This window comes from Ochlerotatus camptorhynchus, unplaced genomic scaffold (assembly GCF_037179485.1).
Source record: "Ochlerotatus camptorhynchus isolate MF236.1 unplaced genomic scaffold, CSIRO-AGI_Acam_v1.1 ptg000211l, whole genome shotgun sequence".
Taxonomy (NCBI): Eukaryota; Metazoa; Arthropoda; class Insecta; order Diptera; family Culicidae; genus Ochlerotatus; species Ochlerotatus camptorhynchus.
Window position 1 is genome coordinate 2,131,068 of NW_027040701.1, and position 20,824 is coordinate 2,151,891.

General features: G+C 42.3%; 2 protein-coding genes across 2 annotated transcripts in view; one reads left to right on the forward strand and one right to left on the reverse strand.

Annotated features, from left to right (window-relative positions):
• The window catches only part of tkv (thickveins), a 357,489-nt gene that overhangs the window by 196,189 nt on the left and 140,476 nt on the right, over positions 1 to 20,824 (forward strand). The gene's annotated exons all lie outside the window — the stretch shown is intronic.
• On the reverse strand, positions 106 to 18,138 carry LOC135703204 (uncharacterized). The gene is made up of 15 exons (XM_065224327.1): positions 11,779 to 18,138; positions 11,208 to 11,735; positions 10,572 to 11,156; positions 10,223 to 10,514; positions 9,033 to 10,181; positions 8,097 to 8,995; positions 7,722 to 8,006; positions 7,047 to 7,664; positions 6,372 to 6,806; positions 5,697 to 6,131; positions 4,797 to 5,639; positions 4,122 to 4,739; positions 1,898 to 3,881; positions 586 to 1,856; positions 106 to 528 (listed from the first exon to the last, which is right to left on the reverse strand). Exons 1-15 carry the CDS (start codon positions 18,136 to 18,138, stop codon positions 304 to 306), a joined length of 16,527 nt encoding a protein of 5,508 aa, XP_065080399.1. The 3' UTR covers positions 106 to 303.

Genomic DNA, 20,824 nt, shown 5'->3' on the forward strand with positions numbered 1-20,824 from the left:
ACGATTACATAATTTTTGTTCAATAAAGCGCTGAGCTACTACAATGAGTCTTAAATTTTTTACGAAGGCGATTTTTTGAATAATTTCAAGTTTAATATTAAAAGAATTAGCTCTTTCGTATCACTTTTTCCTTCGCATAAAAATTGCAAACATTTGACCAGGTTCAATGCAAGAGCCATATCCATGATTTTTTAATGTGTTAAGGTTGATAGAATCCACAAATAGCCTTGTAAAATCAGTCGTGTTAGCGGCCATTTATGGCTTCCATGAATCTTGTCCTTAAATAGACGTGAAAAGTGACGTTCAATCCAATTCCACTTCATTTGACTCTTTCTCTTCTGCTAAATTCTTAATACAGTTCTGCAGCCGTTTGACTCCATGCTCAAATAGTGGTTTCCTCGACTGGTACGCATTGGCGTAGCACTGACTCGTCAAGTTGTTGCTATACTTTCTCAAATTTATCTCCTGCTCTATCGCGTTTTGCAAGCTTCTAAAGTAAGCAACACTCCTCAGCAGCGATCTGGTAAGCTGTGGAACAAAAAACGGTTATTTAACTATACATTCCTCAGCATTTGGACAACTCACCGTCTTGCCCAGACAGATCCGAGTAAACGAGTTCCCATTCGAATGTTCCAAGCATCTGCTCTTCAGTTCCTCCAGTTCGTTAATGATCCGCTGTATGGTTTGTATCTTGACGCTTTCGTCACGATGAGCGGCAAGCTGCGTTCCGAAGATATCGTCACAAACCTTAGCGTCATGATTAAGACCATCCTCAAACTTCGGCAAGGCTGCCCTGGCACGGTTCCAGCAGGCAATATTTTTCTTCTTGCAAACTCCGGTGGCAATGAAGGTGTCTGTCATCATCTTCGATGAACGGTCATATTCGCTTTGGATATCATCTTTCAAATCGAACAGTAATTTTACTCTGGTAGCGTTCAAAAAGGCACGTGCTGTCGCGATTGTTGAATGGAAATCTGTCTCGAATTTTTTCAACACTGTTCGAACTGCACCTTTGTAGTCCGATGACTTGACGGAAATCCGACTAATGGTTTTCACTGTAGCTTTCACAGCTGGAATTTGTTTTCTCTGAACAGATAGGGAAGGCTTTCCTAAATGAGGCTTAAGTTCATTAAAGAGGTGTTGGGGTCTCGGAGGAGGTAACATGTACTCAGCGCATTCTGGAATCATATCGCTCGTGTCGATCGTTGTAGTTTCAATAAATTCTGTCGAGCTTCCTTTTTCAGTGGTCGATTCTTCTGGAGGAGTTTCACTTGTGACTTCAGTAGATTCTGTTGATTCTGTAGTGCTTCCTTCCTCAGTGGTCGATTCTTCTGCAGGAGTTTCACTTGTGACTGCAGTAGATTCTGTTGACTCTGTAGTGCTTCCTTCTTCAGTGGTCGATTCTTCTGCAGGAGTTTCACTTGTGACTTCAGTAGATTGTGTTGATTCTGTAGTGCTTCCTTCCTCAGTGGTTGATTCTTCTGGAGGAGTTTCACTTGTGACTTCAGTAGATTCTGTTGATTCTATAGTGCTTCCTTCCTCAGTGGTCGATTCTTCTGCAGGAGTTTCACTTGTAACTTCAGTAGATTCTGTTGATTCTGTAGTGCTTCCTTCCTCAGTGGTCGATTCTTCTGCAGAAGTTTCACTTGTGACTTCAGTAGATTCTGTTGACTCTGTAGTACTTCCTTCTTCAGTGGTCGATTCTTCTGCAGGAGTTTCACTTGTGACTTCAGTAGATTCTGTTGACTCTGTAGTACTTCCTTCTTCAGTGGTCGATTCTTCTGCAGGAGTTTCACTTGTGACTTCAGTAGATTCTGTTGATTCTGTAGTGCTTTCTTCCTCAGTGGTCAATTCTTCTGGAGGAGTTTCACTTGTGACTTCAGTAGATTCTGTTAACTCTGTAGTACTTCCTTCTTCAGTGGTCGATTCTTCTGCAGGAGTTTCACTTGTGACTTCAGTAGATTCTGTTGATTCTGTAGTGCTTCCTTCCTCAGTGGTCGATTCTTCTGCAGGAGTTTCACTTGTGACTTCAGTAGATTCTGTTGACTCTGTAGTACTTCCTTCTTCAGTGGTCGATTCTTCTGCAGGAGTTTCACTTGTGACTTCAGTAGATTCTGTTGATTCTGTAGTGCTTCCTTCTTCAGTGGTCGATTCTTCTGGAGGAGTTTCACTTGTGACTTCAGTAGATTCTGTTGACTCTGTAGTACTTCCTTCTTCAGTGGTCGATTCTTCTGCAGGAGTTTCACTTGTGACTTCAGTAGATTCTGTTGACTCTGTAGTACTTCCTTCTTCAGTGGTCGATTCTTCTGCAGGAGTTTCACTTGTGACTTCAGTAGATTCTGTTGATTCTGTAGTGCTTCCTTCCTCAGTGGTCGATTCTTCTGCAGGAGTTTCACTTGTGACTTCAGTAGATTCTGTTGACTCTGTAGTGCTTGCTTCCTCAGTGGTCGATTCTTCTGCAGGAGTTTCACTTGTGACTTCAGTAGATTCTGTTGACTCTGTAGTGCTTCCTTCTTCAGTGGTCGATTCTTCTGCAGGAGTTTCACTTGTGACTTCAGTAGATTCGGTTGACTCTGTAGTACTTCCTTCTTCAGTGGTCGATTCTTCTGCAGGAGTTTCACTTGTGACTTCAGTAGATTCTGTTGACTCTGTAGTACTTCCTTCTTCAGTGGTCGATTCTTCTGCAGGAGTTTCACTTGTGACTTCAGTAGATTCTGTTGATTCTGTAGTGCTTCCTTCCTCAGTGGTCGATTCTTCTGCAGGAGTTTCACTTGTGACTTCAGTAGATTCTGTTGACTCTGTAGTACTTCCTTCCTCAGTGGTCGATTCTTCTGAAGGAGTTTCACTTGTGACTTCAGTAGATTCTGTTGACTCTGTAGTACTTCCTTCTTCAGTGGTCGATTCTTCTGCAGGAGTTTCACTTGTGACTTCAGTAGATTCTGTTGACTCTGTAGTACTTCCTTCTTCAGTGGTCGATTCTTCTGCAGGAGTTTCACTTGTGACTTCAGTAGATTCTGTTGATTCTGTAGTGCTTCCTTCCTCAGTGGTCGATTCTTCTGGAGGAGTTTCACTTGTGACTTCAGTAGATTCTGTTGACTCTGTAGTACTTCCTTCTTCAGTGGTCGATTCTTCTGAAGGAGTTTCACTTGTGACTTCAGTAGATTCTGTTGACTCTGTAGTACTTCCTTCTTCAGTGGTCGATTCTTCTGCAGGAGTTTCACTTGTGACTTCAGTAGATTCTGTTGATTCTGTAGTGCTTCCTTCCTCAGTGGTCGATTCTTCTGCAGGAGTTTCACTTGTGACTTCAGTAGATTCTGTTGATTCTGTAGTGCTTCCTTCTTCAGTGGTCGATTCTTCTGCAGGAGTTTCACTTGTGACTTCAGTAGATTCTGTTGATTCTGTAGTGCTTCCTTCCTCAGTGGTCGATTCTTCTGGAGGAGTTTCACTTGTGACTTCAGTAGATTCTGTTGACTCTGTAGTACTTCCTTCCTCAGTGGTCGATTCTTCTGAAGGAGTTTCACTTGTGACTTCAGTAGATTCTGTTGACTCTGTAGTACTTCCTTCTTCAGTGGTCGATTCTTCTGCAGGAGTTTCACTTGTGACTTCAGTAGATTCTGTTGATTCTGTAGTGCTTCCTTCCTCAGTGGTCGATTCTTCTGCAGGAGTTTCACTTGTGACTTCAGTAGATTCTGTTGACTCTGTAGTGCTTCCTTCTTCAGTGGTCGATTCTTCTGCAGGAGTTTCACTTGTGACTTCAGTAGATTCTGTTGACTCTGTAGTACTTCCTTCCTCAGTGGTCGATTCTTCTGAAGGAGTTTCACTTGTGACTTCAGTAGATTCTGTTGACTCTGTAGTACTTCCTTCTTCAGTGGTCGATTCTTCTGCAGGAGTTTCACTTGTGACTTCAGTAGATTCTGTTGATTCTATAGTGCTTCCTTCCTCAGTGGTAGATTCTTCTGGAGGAGTTTCACTTGTGACTTCAGTAGATTCTGTTGACTCTGTAGTACTTCCTTCTTCAGTGGTCGATTCTTCTGCAGGAGTTTCACTTGTGACTTCAGTAGATTCTGTTAATTCTGTAGTGCTTCCTTCCTCAGTGGTCGATTCTTCTGCAGGAGTTTCACTTGTGACTTCAGTAGATTCTGTTGACTCTGTAGTGCTTCCTTCTTCAGTGGTCGATTCTTCTGCAGGAGTTTCACTTGTGACTTCAGTAGATTCTGTTGATTCTGTTGTGCTTCCTTCCTCAGTGGTCGATTCTTCTGGAGGAGTTTCACTTGTGACTTCAGTAGATTCTGTTGATTCTGTAGTGCTTCCTTCCTCAGTGGTCGATTCTTCTGGAGGAGTTTCACTTGTGACTTCAGTAGATTCTGTTGATTCTGTAGTGCTTCGTTCCTCAGTGGTCGATTCTTCTGCAGGAGTTTCACTTGTGACTTCAGTAGATTCTGTTGACTCTGTAGTACTTCCTTCTTCAGTGGTCGATTCTTCTGGAGGAGTTTCACTTGTGACTTCAGTAGATTCTGTTGATTCTGTAGTGCTTCCTTCCTCAGTGGTCGATTCTTCTGGAGGAGTTTCACTTGTGACTTCAGTAGATTCTGTTGATTCTGTAGTACTTCCTTCCTCAGTGGTCGATTTTTCTGCAGGAGTTTTACTTGTGACTTCAGTAGATTCTGTTGATTCTGTAGTGCTTGCTTCCTCAGTGGTCGATTCTTCTGCAGGAGTTTCACTTGTGACTTCAGTAGATTCTGTTGATTCTGTAGTGCTTCCTTCCTCAGTGGTCAATTCTTCTGCAGGAGTTTCACTTGTGACTTCAGTAGATTCTGTTGACTCTGTAGTACTTCCTTCTTCAGTGGTCGATTCTTCTGGAGGAGTTTCACTTGTGACTTCAGTAGATTCTGTTGATTTTGTAGTGCTTCCTTCCTCAGTGGTCGATTCTTCTGCAGGAGTTTCACTTGTGACTTCAGTAGATTCTGTTGACTCTGTAGTACTTCCTTCTTCAGTGGTCGATTCTTCTGCAGGAGTTTCACTTGTGACTTCAGTAGATTCTGTTGATTCTGTAGTGCTTCCTTCCTCAGTGGTCGATTCTTCTGGAGGAGTTTCACTTGTGACTTCAGTAGATTCTGTTGATTCTGTAGTACTTCCTTCCTCAGTGGTCGATTTTTCTGCAGGAGTTTTACTTGTGACTTCAGTAGATTCTGTTGATTCTGTAGTGCTTCCTTCCTCAGTGGTCGATTCTTCTGCAGGAGTTTCACTTGTGACTTCAGTAGATTCTGTTGATTCTGTAGTGCTTCTTTCCTCAGTGGTGGATTCTTCTGCAGGAGTTTCACTTGTGACTTCAGTAGATTCTGTTGATTCTGTAGTGTTTCCTTCCTCAGTGGTCGATTTTTCTGCAGGAGTTTTACTTGTGACTTCAGTAGATTCTGCTGATTCTGTAGTGCTTCCTTCCTCAGTGGTCGATTCTTCTGGAGGAGTTTCACTTGTGACTTCAGTAGATTCTGTTGATTCTGTAGTGCTTCGTTCCTCAGTGGTCGATTCTTCTGCAGGAGTTTCACTTGTGACTTCAGTAGATTCTGTTGACTCTGTAGTACTTCCTTCCTCAGTGGTCGATTCTTCTGCAGGAGTTTCACTTGTGACTTCAGTAGATTCTGTTGATTCTGTAGTGCTTCCTTCCTCAGTGGTCAATTCTTCTGCAGGAGTTTCACTTGTGACTTCAGTAGATTCTGTTGACTCTGTAGTACTTCCTTCTTCAGTGGTCGATTCTTCTGGAGGAGTTTCACTTGTGACTTCAGTAGATTCTGTTGATTCTGTAGTGCTTCCTTCCTCAGTGGTCGATTCTTCTGCAGGAGTTTCACTTGTGACTTCAGTAGATTCTGTTGACTCTGTAGTACTTCCTTCTTCAGTGGTCGATTCTTCTGCAGGAGTTTCACTTGTGACTTCAGTAGATTCTGTTGATTCTGTAGTGCTTCCTTCCTCAGTGGTCGATTCTTCTGGAGGAGTTTCACTTGTGACTTCAGTAGATTCTGTTGATTCTGTAGTGTTTCCTTCCTCAGTGGTCGATTTTTCTGCAGGAGTTTTACTTGTGACTTCAGTAGATTCTGTTGACTCTGTAGTACTTCCTTCTTCAGTGGTCGATTCTTCTGCAGGAGTTTCACTTGTGACTTCAGTAGATTCTGTTGATTCTATAGTGCTTCCTTCCTCAGTGGTCGATTCTTCTGGAGGAGTTTCACTTGTGACTTCAGTAGATTCTGTTGACTCTGTAGTACTTCCTTCTTCAGTGGTCGATTCTTCTGCAGGAGTTTCACTTGTGACTTCAGTAGATTCTGTTAATTCTGTAGTGCTTCCTTCCTCAGTGGTCGATTCTTCTGCAGGAGTTTCACTTGTGACTTCAGTAGATTCTGTTGACTCTGTAGTGCTTCCTTCTTCAGTGGTCGATTCTTCTGCAGGAGTTTCACTTGTGACTTCAGTAGATTCTGTTGATTCTGTAGTGCTTCCTTCCTCAGTGGTCGATTCTTCTGGAGGAGTTTCACTTGTGACTTCAGTAGATTCTGTTGATTCTGTAGTGCTTCCTTCCTCAGTGGTCGATTCTTCTGGAGAAGTTTCACTTGTGACTTCAGTAGATTCTGTTGATTCTGTAGTGCTTCCTTCCTCAGTGGTCGATTCTTCTGCAGAAGTTTCACTTGTGACTTCAGTAGGTTCTGTTGACTCTGTAGTACTTCCTTCCTCAGTGGTCGATTCTTCTGAAGGAGTTTCACTTGTGATTTCAGTAGATTCTGTTGACTCTGTAGTACTTCCTTCTTCAGTGGTCGATTCTTCTGCAGGAGTTTCACTTGTGACTTCAGTAGATTCTGTTGATTCTATAGTGCTTCCTTCCTCAGTGGTCGATTCTTCTGGAGGAGTTTCACTTGTGACTTCAGTAGATTCTGTTGACTCTGTAGTACTACCTTCTTCAGTGGTCGATTCTTCTGTAGGAGTTTCACTTGTGACTTCAGTAGATTCTGTTAACTCTGTAGTGCTTCCTTCCTCAGTGGTCGATTCTTCTGCAGAAGTTTCACTTGTGACTTCAGTAGATTCTGTTGATTCTGTAGTGCTTCCTTCCTCAGTGGTCGATTCTTCTGGAGGAGTTTCACTTGTGACTTCAGTAGATTCTGTTGATTCTGTATTGCTTCCTTCCTCAGTGGTCGATTCTTCTGCAGGAATTTCACTTGTGAGTTCAGTAGATTCTGTTGATTCTGTAGTGCTTCCTTCCTCAGTGGTCGATTCTTCTGCAGGAGTTTCACTTGTGACTTCAGTATATTCTGTTGACTCTGTAGTACTTCCTTCTTCAGTGGTCGATTCTTCTGCAGGAGTTTCACTTGTGACTTCAGTAGATTCTGTTGATTCTGTAGTGCTTCCTTCCTCAGTGGTCGATTCTTCTGCAGGAGTTTCACTTGTGACTTCAGTAGATTCTGTTGACTCTGTAGTACTTCCTTCCTCAGTGGTCGATTCTTCTGCAGGAGTTTCACTTGTGACTTCAGTAGATTCTGTTGACTCTGTAGTACTTCCTTCTTCAGTGGTCGATTCTTCTGCAGGAGTTTCACTTGTGACTTCAGTAGATTCTGTTGATTCTGTAGTGCTTCGTTCCTCAGTGGTCGATTCTTCTGCAGGAGTTTCACTTGTGACTTCAGTAGATTCTGTTGATTCTATAGTGCTTCCTTCCTCAGTGGTCGATTCTTCTGGAGGAGTTTCACTTGTGACTTCAGTAGATTCTGTTGACTCTGTAGTACTTCCTTCTTCAGTGGTCGATTCTTCCACAGGAGTTTCACTTGTGACTTCAGTAGATTCTGTTGATTCTGTAGTGCTTCCTTCCTCAGTGGTCGATTCTTCCGCAGGAGTTTCACTTGTGACTTCAGTAGATTCTGTTGACTCTGTAGTACTTCCTTCTTCAGTGGTCGATTCTTCTGCAGGAGTTTCACTTGTGACTTCAGTAGATTCTGTTGACTCTGTAGTACTTCCTTCTTCAGTGGTCGATTCTTCTGCAGGAGTTTCACTTGTGACTTCAGTAGATTCTATTGATTCTGTGGTGCTTTCTTCCTCAGTGGTCGATTCTTCTGCAGGAGCTTCACTTGTGACTTCAGTAGATTCTGTTGATTCTGTAGTGCTTTCATCCTCAGTGGTCGATTCTTCTGCAGGAGTTTCACTTGTGACTTCAGTAGATTCTGTTGATTCTGTAGTGCTTCCTTCCTTAGTGGTTGATTCTTCTGCAGGAGTTTCACTTGTGATTTCAGTAGATTCTGTTGATTCTGTAGTACTTCCTTCTTCAGTGGTCGATTCTTCTGCAGGAGTTTCACTTGTGACTTCAGTAGATTCTGTTGATTCTGTAGTGCTTCCTTCCTCAGTGGTCGATTCTTCTGCAGGAGTTTCACTTGTGACTTCAGTAGATTCTGTTGATTCTGTAGTACTTCCTTCTTCAGTGGTCGATTCTTCTGCAGGAGTTTCACTTGTGACTTCAGTAGATTCTGTTGATTCTGTAGTGCTTCCTTCCTCAGTGGTCGATTCTTCTGCAGGAGTTTCACTTGTGACTTCAGTAGATTCTGTTGATTCTGTAGTACTTCCTTCTTCAGTGGTCGATTCTTCTGCAGGAGTTTCACTTGTGACTTCAGTAGATTCTGTTGATTCTGTAGTGCTTCCTTCCTCAGTGGTCGATTCTTCTGCAGGAGTTTCACTTGTGACTTCAGTAGATTCTTTTGATTCTGTAGTGCTTCCTTCCTCAGTGGTCGATTCTTCTGCAGGAGTTTCACTTGTGACTTCAGTAGATTCTGTTGACTCTGTAGTGCTACCTTCCTCAGTGGTCGATTTTTCTGCAGGAGTTTCACTTGTGACTTCAGTAGATTCTGTTGACTCTGTAGTACTTCCTTCTTCAGTGGTCGATTCTTCTGCAGGAGTTTCACTTGTGACTTCAGTAGATTCTGTTGATTCTGTAGTGCTTCCTTCCTCAGTGGTCGATTCTTCTGCAGGAGTTTCACTTGTGACTTCAGTAGATTCTGTTGACTCTGTAGTACTTCCTTCTTCAGTGGTCGATTCTTCTGCAGGAGTTTCACTTGTGACTTCAGTAGATTCTGTTGATTCTATAGTGCTTCCTTCTTCAGTGGTCGATTCTTCTGCAGGAGTTTCACTTGTGACTTCAGTAGATTCTGTTGATTCTGTAGTGTTTCCTTCTTCAGTGGTCGATTCTTCTGCAGAAGTTTCACTTGTGACTTCAGTAGATTCTGTTGATTCTGTAGTGCTTCCTTCCTCAGTGGTCGATTCTTCTGGAGGAGTTTCACTTGTGACTTCAGTAGATTCTGTTGATTCTGTAGTACTTCCTTCCTCAGTGGTCGATTCTTCTGCAGGAGTTTCACTTGTGACTTCAGTAGATTCTGTGAATTCTGTAGTGCTTCCTTCCTCAGTGGTCGATTCTTCTGGAGGAGATTCACTTGTGACTTCAGTAGATTCTGTTGACTCTGTAGTACTTCCTTCCTCAGTGGTCGATTCTTCTGAAGGAGTTTCACTTGTGACTTCAGTAGATTCTGTTGACTCTGTAATATTTCCTTCTTCAGTGGTCGATTCTTCTGCAGGAGTTTCACTTGTGACTTCAGTAGATTCTGTTGATTCTATAGTGCTTCCTTCTTCAGTGGTCGATTCTTCTGCAGGAGTTTCACTTGTGACTTCAGTAGATTCTGTTGACTTTGTGGTGTTTCCTTCCTCAGTGGTCGATTCTTCTGCAGGAGTTTCACTTGTGACTTCAGTAGATTCTGTTGATTCTATAGTGCTTCCTTCTTCAGTGGTCGATTCTTCTGCAGGAGTTTCACTTGTGACTTCAGTAGATTCTGTTGACTCTGTAGTGCTACCTTCCTCAGTGGTCGATTCTTCTGCAGGAGTTTCACTTGTGACTTCAGTAGATTCTGTTGACTCTGTAGTACTTCCTTCTTCAGTGGTTGATTCTTCTGCAGGAGTTTCACTTGTGACTTCAGTAGATTCTGTTGATTCTGTAGTACTTCCTTCTTCAGTGGTCGATTCTTCTGCAGGAGTTTCACTTGTGACTTCAGTAGATTCTGTTGACTCTGTACTGCTTCCTTCTTCAGTGGTCGATTCTTCTGCAGGAGTTTCACTTGTGACTTCAGTAGATTCTGTTGATTCTATAGTGCTTCCTTCCCCAGCGGTCGATTCTTCTGCAGGAGTTTCACTTGTGACTTCAGTAGATTCTGTTGACTCTGTAGTGCTTCCTTCCTCAGTGGTCGATTCTTCTGCAGGAGTTTCACTTGTGACTTCAGTAGATTCTGTTGACTCTGTAGTACTTCCTTCTTCAGTGGTTGATTCTTCTGCAGGAGTTTCACTTGTGACTTCAGTAGATTCTGTTGATTCTGTACTGCTTCCTTCTTCAGTGGTCGATTCTTCTGCAGGAGTTTCACTTGTGACTTCAGTAGATTCTGTTGACTCTGTAGTGCTTCCTTCTTCAGTGGTCGATTCTTCTGCAGGAGTTTCACTTGTGACTTCAGTAGATTCTGTTGATTCTGTAGTGCTTCCTTCCTCAGCGGTCAATTCTTCTGCAGGAGTTTCACTTGTGACTTCAGTAGATTCTGTTGATTCTGTAGTGCTTCCTTCCTCAATGGTCGATTCTTCTGCAGGAGTTTCACTTGTGACTTCAGTAGATTCTGTTGACTCTGTAGTGCTACCTTCCTCAGTGGTCGATTCTTCTGAAGGAGTTTCACTTGTGACTTCAGTAGATTCTGTTGACTCTGTAGTACTTCCTTCTTCAGTGGTTGATTCTTCTGCAGGAGTTTCACTTGTGACTTCAGTAGATTCTGTTGATTCTGTAGTGCTTCCTTCCTCAGTGGTCGATTCTTCTGCAGGAGTTTCACTTGTAACTTCAGTAGATTCTGTTGACTCTGTAGTGCTACCTTCCTCAGTGGTCGATTCTTCTGCAGGAGTTTCACTTGTGACTTCAGTAGATTCTGTTGACTCTGTAGTACTTCCTTCTTCAGTGGTTGATTCTTCTGTAGGAGTTTCACTTGTGACTTCAGTAGATTCTGTTGATTCTGTACTGCTTCCTTCTTCAGTGGTCGATTCTTCTGCAGGAGTTTCACTTGTGACTTCAGTAGATTCTGTTGACTCTGTAGTGCTTCCTTCTTCAGTGGTCGATTCTTCTGCAGGAGTTTCACTTGTTACTTCAGTAGATTCTGTTGACTCTGTAGTACTTCCTTCTTCAGTGGTCGATTCTTCTGCAGGAGTTTCACTTGTGACTTCAGTAGATTCTGTTGACTCTGTAGTACTTCCTTCTTCAGTGGTCGATTCTTCTGCAGGAGTTTCACTTGTGACTTCAGTAGATTCTGTTGACTCTGTAGTGCTACCTTCCTCAGTGGTCGATTCTTCTGCAGGAGTTTCACTTGTGACTTCAGTAGATTCTGTTGACTCTGTAGTACTTCCTTCTTCAGTGGTCGATTCTTCTGCAGGAGTTTCACTTGTGACTTCAGTAGATTCTGTTGATTCTGTAGTGCTTCCTTCCTCAGTGGTCGATTCTTCTGGAGGAGTTTCTCTTGTGACTTCAGTAGATTCTGTTGACTCTGTAGTACTTCCTTCCTCAGTGGTCGATTCTTCTGGAGGAGTTTCACTTGTGACTTCAGTAGATTCTGTTGACTCTGTAGTACTTCCTTCTTCAGTGGTCGATTCTTCTGCAGGAGTTTCACTTGTGACTTCAGTAGATTCTGTTGATTCTGTAGTGCTTCCTTTCTCAGTGGTCGATTCTTCTGGAGGAGTTTCACTTGTTACTTCAGTAGATTCTGTTGACTCTGTAGTACTTCCTTCCTCAGTGGTCGATTCTTCTGGAGGAGTTTCACTTGTGACTTCAGTAGATTCTGTTGACTCTGTAGTGCTTCCTTCCTCAGTGGTCGATTCTTCTGCAGGAGTTTCACTTGTGACTTCAGTAGATTCTGTTGACTCTGTAGTACTTCCTTCTTCAGTGGTCGATTCTTCTGCAGGAGTTTCACTTGTGACTTCAGTAGATTCTGTTGACTCTGTAGTACTTCCTTCTTCAGTGGTCGATTCTTCTGCAGGAGTTTCACTTGTGACTTCAGTAGATTCTGTTGATTCTATAGTGCTTCCTTCTTGAGTGGTCGATTCTTCTGCAGGAGTTTCACTTGTGACTTCAGTAGATTCTGTTGATTCTATAGTGCTTCCTTCCTCAGTGGTCGATTCTTCTGCAGGAGTTTCACTTGTGACTTCAGTAGATTCTGTTGACTCTGTAGTACTTCCTTCCTCAGTGGTCGATTCTTCTGAAGGAGTTTCACTTGTGACTTCAGTAGATTCTGTTGACTCTGTAGTACTTCCTTCTTCAGTGGTCGATTCTTCTGCAGGAGTTTCACTTGTGACTTCAGTAGATTCTGTTGACTCTGTAGTACTTCCTTCTTCAGTGGTCGATTCTTCTGCAGGAGTTACACTTGTGACTTCAGTAGATTCTGTTGATTCTATAGTGCTTCCTTCTTCAGTGGTCGATTCTTCTGCAGGAGTTTCACCTGTGACTTCAGTAGATTCTGTTGACTTTGTGGTGTTTCCTTCCTCAGTGGTCGATTCTTCTGCAGGAGTTTCACTTGTGACTTCAGTAGATTCTGTTGATTCTATAGTGCTTCCTTCTTCAGCGGTCGATTCTTCTGCAGGAGTTTCACTTGTGACTTCAGTAGATTCTGTTGACTCTGTAGTGCTACCTTCCTCAGTGGTCGATTCTTCTGCAGGAGTTTCACTTGTGACTTCAGTAGATTCTGTTGACTCTGTAGTACTTCCTTCTTCAGTGGTTGATTCTTCTGCAGGAGTTTCACTTGTGACTTCAGTAGATTCTGTTGATTCTGTAGTACTTCCTTCTTCAGTGGTCGATTCTTCTGCAGGAGTTTCACTTGTGACTTCAGTAGATTCTGTTGACTCTGTACTGCTTCCTTCTTCAGTGGTCGATTCTTCTGCAGGAGTTTCACTTGTGACTTCAGTAGATTCTGTTGACTCTGTAATATTTCCTTCTTCAGTGGTCGATTCTTCTGCAGGAGTTTCACTTGTGACTTCAGTAGATTCTGTTGATTCTATAGTGCTTCCTTCTTCAGTGGTCGATTCTTCTGAAGGAGTTTCACTTGTGACTTCAGTAGATTCTGTTGACTCTGTAATATTTCCTTCTTCAGTGGTCGATTCTTCTGCAGGAGTTTCACTTGTGACTTCAGTAGATTCTGTTGATTCTATAGTGCTTCCTTCTTCAGTGGTCGATTCTTCTGCAGGAGTTTCACTTGTGACTTCAGTAGATTCTGTTGACTTTGTGGTGTTTCCTTCCTCAGTGGTCGATTCTTCTGCAGGAGTTTCACTTGTGACTTCAGTAGATTCTGTTGATTCTATAGTGCTTCCTTCTTCAGCGGTCGATTCTTCTGCAGGAGTTTCACTTGTGACTTCAGTAGATTCTGTTGACTCTGTAGTGCTACCTTCCTCAGTGGTCGATTCTTCTGCAGGAGTTTCACTTGTGACTTCAGTAGATTCTGTTGACTCTGTAGTACTTCCTTCTTCAGTGGTTGATTCTTCTGCAGGAGTTTCACTTGTGACTTCAGTAGATTCTGTTGATTCTGTAGTACTTCCTTCTTCAGTGGTCGATTCTTCTGCAGGAGTTTCACTTGTGACTTCAGTAGATTCTGTTGACTCTGTACTGCTTCCTTCTTCAGTGGTCGATTCTTCTGCAGGAGTTTCACTTGTGACTTCAGTAGATTCTGTTGATTCTATAGTGCTTCCTTCCCCAGCGGTCGATTCTTCTGCAGGAGTTTCACTTGTGACTTCAGTAGATTTTGTTGATTCTGTAGTGCTTCCTTCCTCAGTGGTCGATTCTTCTGCAGGAGTTTCACTTGTGACTTCAGTAGATTCTGTTGACTCTGTAGTACTTCCTTCTTCAGTGGTCGATTCGTCTGCAGGAGTTTCACTTGTGACTTCAGTAGATTCTGTTGACTCTGTAGTGCTTCCTTCTTCAGTGGTCGATTCTTCTGCAGGAGTTTCACTTGTGACTTCAGTAGATTCTGTTGATTCTATAGTGCTTCCTTCCTCAGCGGTCGATTCTTCTGCAGGAGTTTCACTTGTGACTTCAGTAGATTCTGTTGACTCTGTAGTGCTACCTTCCTCAGTGGTCGATTCTTCTGCAGGAGTTTCACTTGTGACTTCAGTAGATTCTGTTGACTCTGTAGTACTTCCTTCTTCAGTGGTTGATTCTTCTGCAGGAGTTTCACTTGTGACTTCAGTAGATTCTGTTGATTCTGTACTGCTTCCTTCTTCAGTGGTCGATTCTTCTGCAGGAGTTTCACTTGTGACTTCAGTAGATTCTGTTGACTCTGTAGTGCTTCCTTCTTCAGTGGTCGATTCTTCTGCAGGAGTTTCACTTGTGACTTCAGTAGATTCTGTTGATTCTATAGTGCTTCCTTCCTCAGCGGTCGATTCTTCTGCAGGAGTTTCACTTGTGACTTCAGTAGATTCTGTTGATTCTGTAGTGCTTCCTTCCTCAATGGTCGATTCTTCTGCAGGAGTTTCACTTGTGACTTCAGTAGATTCTGTTGACTCTGTAGTGCTACCTTCCTCAGTGGTCGATTCTTCTGCAGGAGTTTCACTTGTGACTTCAGTAGATTCTGTTGATTCTGTAGTGCTTCCTTCCTCAGTGGTCGATTCTTCTGCAGGAGTTTCACTTGTGACTTCAGTAGATTCTGTTGACCCTGTAGTGCTACCTTCCTCAGTGGTCGATTCTTCTGCAGGAGTTTCACTTGTGACTTCAGTAGATTCTGTTGACTCTGTAGTACTTCCTTCTTCAGTGGTTGATTCTTCTGCAGGAGTTTCACTTGTGACTTCAGTAGATTCTGTTGATTCTGTACTGCTTCCTTCTTCAGTGGTCGATTCTTCTGCAGGAGTTTCACTTGTGACTTCAGTAGATTCTGTTGACTCTGTAGTGCTTCCTTCTTCAGTGGTCGATTCTTCTGCAGGAGTTTCACTTGTGACTTCAGTAGATTCTGTTGATTCTATAGTGCTTCCTTCCTCAGTGGTCGATTCTTCTGCAGGAGTTTCACTTGTGGCTTCAGTAGATTCTGTTGATTTTGTAGTGCTTCCTTCCTCAGTGGTCGATTCTTCTGCAGGAGTTTCACTTGTGACTTCAGTAGATTCTGTTGACTCTGTAGTGCTACCTTCCTCAGTGGTCGATTCTTCTGCAGGAGTTTCACTTGTGACTTCAGTAGATTCTGTTGACTCTGTAGTACTTCCTTCTTCAGTGGTTGATTCTTCTGCAGGAGTTTCACTTGTGACTTCAGTAGATTCTGTTGATTCTGTAGTACTTCCTTCTTCAGTGGTCGATTCTTCTGCAGGAGTTTCACTTGTGACTTCAGTAGATTCTGTTGATTCTGTAGTGCTTCCTTCGTCAGTGGTCGATTCTTCTGGAGGAGTTTCACTTGTGACTTCAGTAGATTCTGTTGACTCTGTAGTACTTCCTTCCTCAGCGGTCGATTCTTCTGCAGGAGTTTCACTTGTGACTTCAGTAGATTCTGTTGATTCTATAGTGCTTCCTTCCTCAGCGGTCGATTCTTCGGCAGGAGTTTCACTTGTGACTTCAGTAGATTCTGTTGACTCTGTAGTGCTACCTTCCTCAGTGGTCGATTCTTCTGCAGGAGTTTCACTTGTGACTTCAGTAGATTCTGTTGACTCTGTAGTACTTCCTTCTTCAGTGGTTGATTCTTCTGCAGGAGTTTCACTTGTGACTTCAGTAGATTCTGTTGATTCTGTACTGCTTCCTTCTTCAGTGGTCGATTCTTCTGCAGGAGTTTCACTTGTGACTTCAGTAGATTCTGTTGACTCTGTAGTACTTCCTTCTTCAGTGGTCGATTCTTCTGCAGGAGTTTCACTTGTGACTTCAGTAGATTCTGTTGATTCTATAGTGCTTCCTTCCTCAGCGGTCGATTCTTCTGCAGGAGTTTCACTTGTGACTTCAGTAGATTCTGTTGATTTTATAGTGCTTCCTTCCTCAGTGGTCGATTCTTCTGCAGGAGTTTCACTTGTGACTTCAGTAGATTCTGTTGATTCTGTAGTGCTTCCTTCCTCAGTGGTCGATTCTTCTACAGGAGTTTCACTTGTGACTTCAGTAGATTCTGTTGACTCTGCAGTACTTCCTTCTTCAGTGGTCGATTCTTCTGCAGGAGTTTCACTTGTGACTTCAGTAGATTCTGTTGATTCTGTAGTGCTTCCTTCCTCAGTGGTCGATTCTTCTGCAGGAGTTTCACTTGTGACTTCAGTAGATTCTGTTGATTTTATAGTGCTTCCTTCTTCAGTGGTCGATTCTTCTGCAGGAGTTTCACTTGTGACTTCAGTAGATTCTGTTGATTCTGTAGTGCTTCCTTCCTCAGTGGTCGATTCTTCTACAGGAGTTTCACTTGTGACTTCAGTAGATTCTGTTGACTCTGCAGTACTTCCTTCTTCAGTGGTCGATTCTTCTGCAGGAGTTTCACTTGTGACTTCAGTAGATTCTGTTGATTCTGTAGTGCTTCCTTCCTCAGTGGTCGATTCTTCTGCAGGAGTTTCACTTGTGACTTCAGTAGATTCTGTTGATTCTATAGTGCTTCCTTCCTCAGCGGTCGATTCTTCTGCAGGAGTTTCACTTGTGACTTCAGTAGATTCTGTTGATTTTATAGTGCTTCCTTCCTCAGTGGTCGATTCTTCTGCAGGAGTTTCACTTGTGACTTCAGTAGATTCTGTTGATTCTGTAGTGCTTCCTTCCTCAGTGGTCGATTCTTCTACAGGAGTTTCACTTGTGACTTCAGTAGATTCTGTTGACTCTGCAGTACTTCCTTCTTCAGTGGTCGATTCTTCTGCAGGAGTTTCACTTGTGACTTCAGTAGATTCTGTTGATTCTGTAGTGCTTCCTTCCTCAGTGGTCGATTCTTCTGCAGGAGTTTCACTTGTGACTTCAGTAGATTCTGTTGACTCTGTAGTACTTCCTTCTTCAGTGGTCGATTCTTCTGCAGGAGTTTCACTTGTGACTTCAGTAGATTCTGTTGATTCTATAGTGCTTCCTTCTTCAGTGGTCGATTCTTCTGCAGGAGTTTCACTTGTGACTTCAGTAGATTCTGTTGATTCTGTAGTGCTTCCTTCGTCAGTGGTCGATTCTTCTGGAGGAGTTTCACTTGTGACTTCAGTAGATTCTGTTGACTCTGTAGTACTTCCTTCCTCAGCGGTCGATTCTTCTGCAGGAGTTTCACTTGTGACTTCAGTAGATTCTGTTGATTCTATAGTGCTTCCTTCCTCAGCGGTCGATTCTTCTGCAGGAGTTTCACTTGTGACTTCAGTAGATTCTGTTGACTCTGTAGTGCTACCTTCCTCAGTGGTCGATTCTTCTGCAGGAGTTTCACTTGTGACTTCAGTAGATTCTGTTGACTCTGTAGTACTTCCTTCTTCAGTGGTTGATTCTTCTGCAGGAGTTTCACTTGTGACTTCAGTAGATTCTGTTGATTCTGTACTGCTTCCTTCTTCAGTGGTCGATTCTTCTGCAGGAGTTTCACTTGTGACTTCAGTAGATTCTGTTGACTCTGTAGTACTTCCTTCTTCAGTGGTCGATTCTTCTGCAGGAGTTTCACTTGTGACTTCAGTAGATTCTGTTGATTCTATAGTGCTTCCTTCCTCAGCGGTCGATTCTTCTGCAGGAGTTTCACTTGTGACTTCAGTAGATTCTGTTGATTTTATAGTGCTTCCTTCCTCAGTGGTCGATTCTTCTGCAGGAGTTTCACTTGTGACTTCAGTAGATTCTGTTGATTCTGTAGTGCTTCCTTCCTCAGTGGTCGATTCTTCTGCAAAAGTTTCACTTGTGTTTTCAGTTAACTCGGTAGCTTCTGTTGTGCTTATTTCCTCAGTGGTAAATTCTTCTGTAGGAGTTTTGCTTGTGACTTCAGTAGTGTCTGTTGATTGTTTATTGATTTCTGCTTCATTTGTCGACTTGTCTTCTTGTTTTTTTGTTGTTGTTTCCTGAAGTATCTTTTTAATATCCTCCAGTATATCGGGTATGGACTTTGGTGTTGTTATTTCTTGTGGTTTTTCGATAGGAAAAAGTTTTCGCATCAGCTGGCCGATCTTCAGAGCAACTTGATTCCTAATCATTTTCAGTATGTTTGCTTTGATTTCGATTGTGACCTGAATGTTATTATTTAGCTTGATTAGTTTTATGCTTCTTTGATTTGCAGTTGAATTATTGGTTTAAAAACTTACTACGTTTAGTGTTATGAGAACGCAAAGAAAAATTGCACTACACTTATTCATTTCTTTCGTAGATTTGTACTGTTGAACCAATTATAACTCACTTTGCTTGATCTTACTCGCTAACTAACGATCTTGATTGATTCTTTGTCGATCTTTATAGTGTATTATTGTCGTCTTTTTTGTATGTTCAGGTGAACTTATTATCACAGATTAGTTCAATATTTATATTGATTCAGTTGTAACCGTTCTTGGTTTGCTACAATCACTGTTTTGTTGTTGTGCTTAGTTGCAGTGTAAAGTATTATTATTGTAGTATATTTTATATTACATCATTCATAATATTGAATAATCCGTTAAGAAATGATGCGTTGTTTACATGTATATGTTGTGTAATGTGAAAATTAGCTCTTTACATATGGTTCAGGTGATTACATAATCGGTTGACATATCGCGCGTGACTTGTGATTATTGATTCAGTTGGTTTTACTTTATTTTCTTGTAGATACACAAGTCCATAGAAGTATAATTTCCTTTGATGAATGAACTGCATTTATGGCGACCCAATAGTTCTGCTATAGCGGCGCCGGTGGTGTAGTAAGCGTGATTACCTCTCACCCCAAAAGGCCTGGGTTCAATCCCAGTCGGTGCCGCCGGGATTTTCTGAGGCATAACATCTCTGATCACGCCTTCCTTCGGGGGGAAGTAAAGCCGTTGGTTCCCGGTCTATAAGTTCATGGGTCGATAGGTAGGGTCCAGGTGTGGTAGCTGTCCTCTGGCGTCGGTTGCATTGGTACTCAGTATGGAAAACAAGATCAACGGAAAACAAATCAAAGAAATAAAAGAGCTCTGCTATAGGGCACAGTAATATAGTTATTTGAAATGGTTGTACTTCCCTATTTCCGAAGACTCTGCCTGCAGTCAAATTGCAATTTGTCTGACGCCAAATAACAAATTTGATCTCATCACACTCTGACACATTAATTTCCTGTCAAATCATCTTAGCACATACGATGAACAAAATTGCTGTTTCGGGGAAAATACGCAAGCGACGAACCCGTCAGTGTTGGTTTCCAAATTGCCTCGAGTGGATCGTAATCGTATCTCCATCTCGTTCTTATTCTACCGCAGTTTGTCCATATGTGGGTATTTTCTTGTGGGCCGTTTTCAATGTCTGGGTTCTTTTGAAGCGCAAGCAATGTAGAATAATTTATTTTCATTTGAAACTGTGATTACGCCATCGCCAGCGAAAATGTGAGCGACGTGATAAATTCTCTTGGGTCGCTTTTTTATTATATACGATTCTGACCAGCCATCCATCTTCAGGTGCACAATCGAGACCGAAGATAAATTATGAGCGTAATTGTTCAATTGAATCGATTTTAAGATTGGTAATGATGAGTTATAGTTCCCAGTCAGGGCGAGGGATGGTTGAATACTGGGTTATTTTTGTTTATCACACACAAACAGTTAAGTGTGAAGAAGGAGAAGACTGCTGCAGCAGTGATGAAGAAACAGGTGAGAAGAAAACGATTTCAAACACCACAGGTTGCTATTGTGGTCGCATCTCGGGGATTCTGACAGGTCGATTTGGAAGATTTTGGAGGTTTCTTTTCACGTTCTGGACGCCTCGCGTCCGAGTCATTGCCCCATGTCCGAGTGATTTGTGGCTTTTGGGTAATGTGGTCGAAACGGACAGCTTTGGTGGTTTTTGCGTTTCAATGCACGTTGGGGAAATTTCCAGTAACTTTTGGTTGATGGTTAATGGTCACATGTCTTCGTGGTACTAAATCCTTTATAAATTAAGAAATAGTATTCTTCATTCGCCACACTGTCTGCTTGTTTATTTTCTATAAGCCTTCACTAAAATTTCCCCCTTGCATGCCTTCCAATATGTTCCCTTTGGTTCGTTCTGAAAAAACGAACTGGAATTACACATGCTCAACTTCCAACTTGCACAGCAATCATTGATCATCTTGACGGCATGAAAAGAAAACAACATGAAACTTTTTCGAACACCAAAATTTGAATCTGTCATTCTCCTGTTCGAAAGAAACAGAGACTGAAAAGAACAAGTTTCCAATCCTAAAAAATGTCGTCTTTTGTCCATTAGATTCCTTCGGTGCTCTGGCTGGGTTGGGTATTGAAATACTCCGCATCCTCTGTCCATAATAAATGAGGTATTTCACTTTTGTTGAGGAGTCATTCTTTTCACACCTCTCAGATCGCAACCAACAGTGATTCTCAGTAACGGTCGTTTTGTGTCGTTGGCTGTAGGAGAAAAAACGGCTTTAAAGTTATTGAATGGTGACCGTTTTTTTATTACGCATATTTGGTCTCAGGAATCGAGCGACGGATTCGGTTGGGCCAAAAAATAGCGAGACTGATTGGAGGCAGTATTATTTGGGATAGTGGCAGAGGTTGCATATGGCATGGGTGACTTTGGTTTCCTCGAATCAATGAATCAGTTTTTCAGTTCGATCATCGCATCCTTTGGAGAATGAGAAGACAATGTAAATTGATGGCTTTGACTCTTGAGTATCGGAATTCCAAACCACAAAGCAAATTGGTCAGATCAATTTTTCCACAA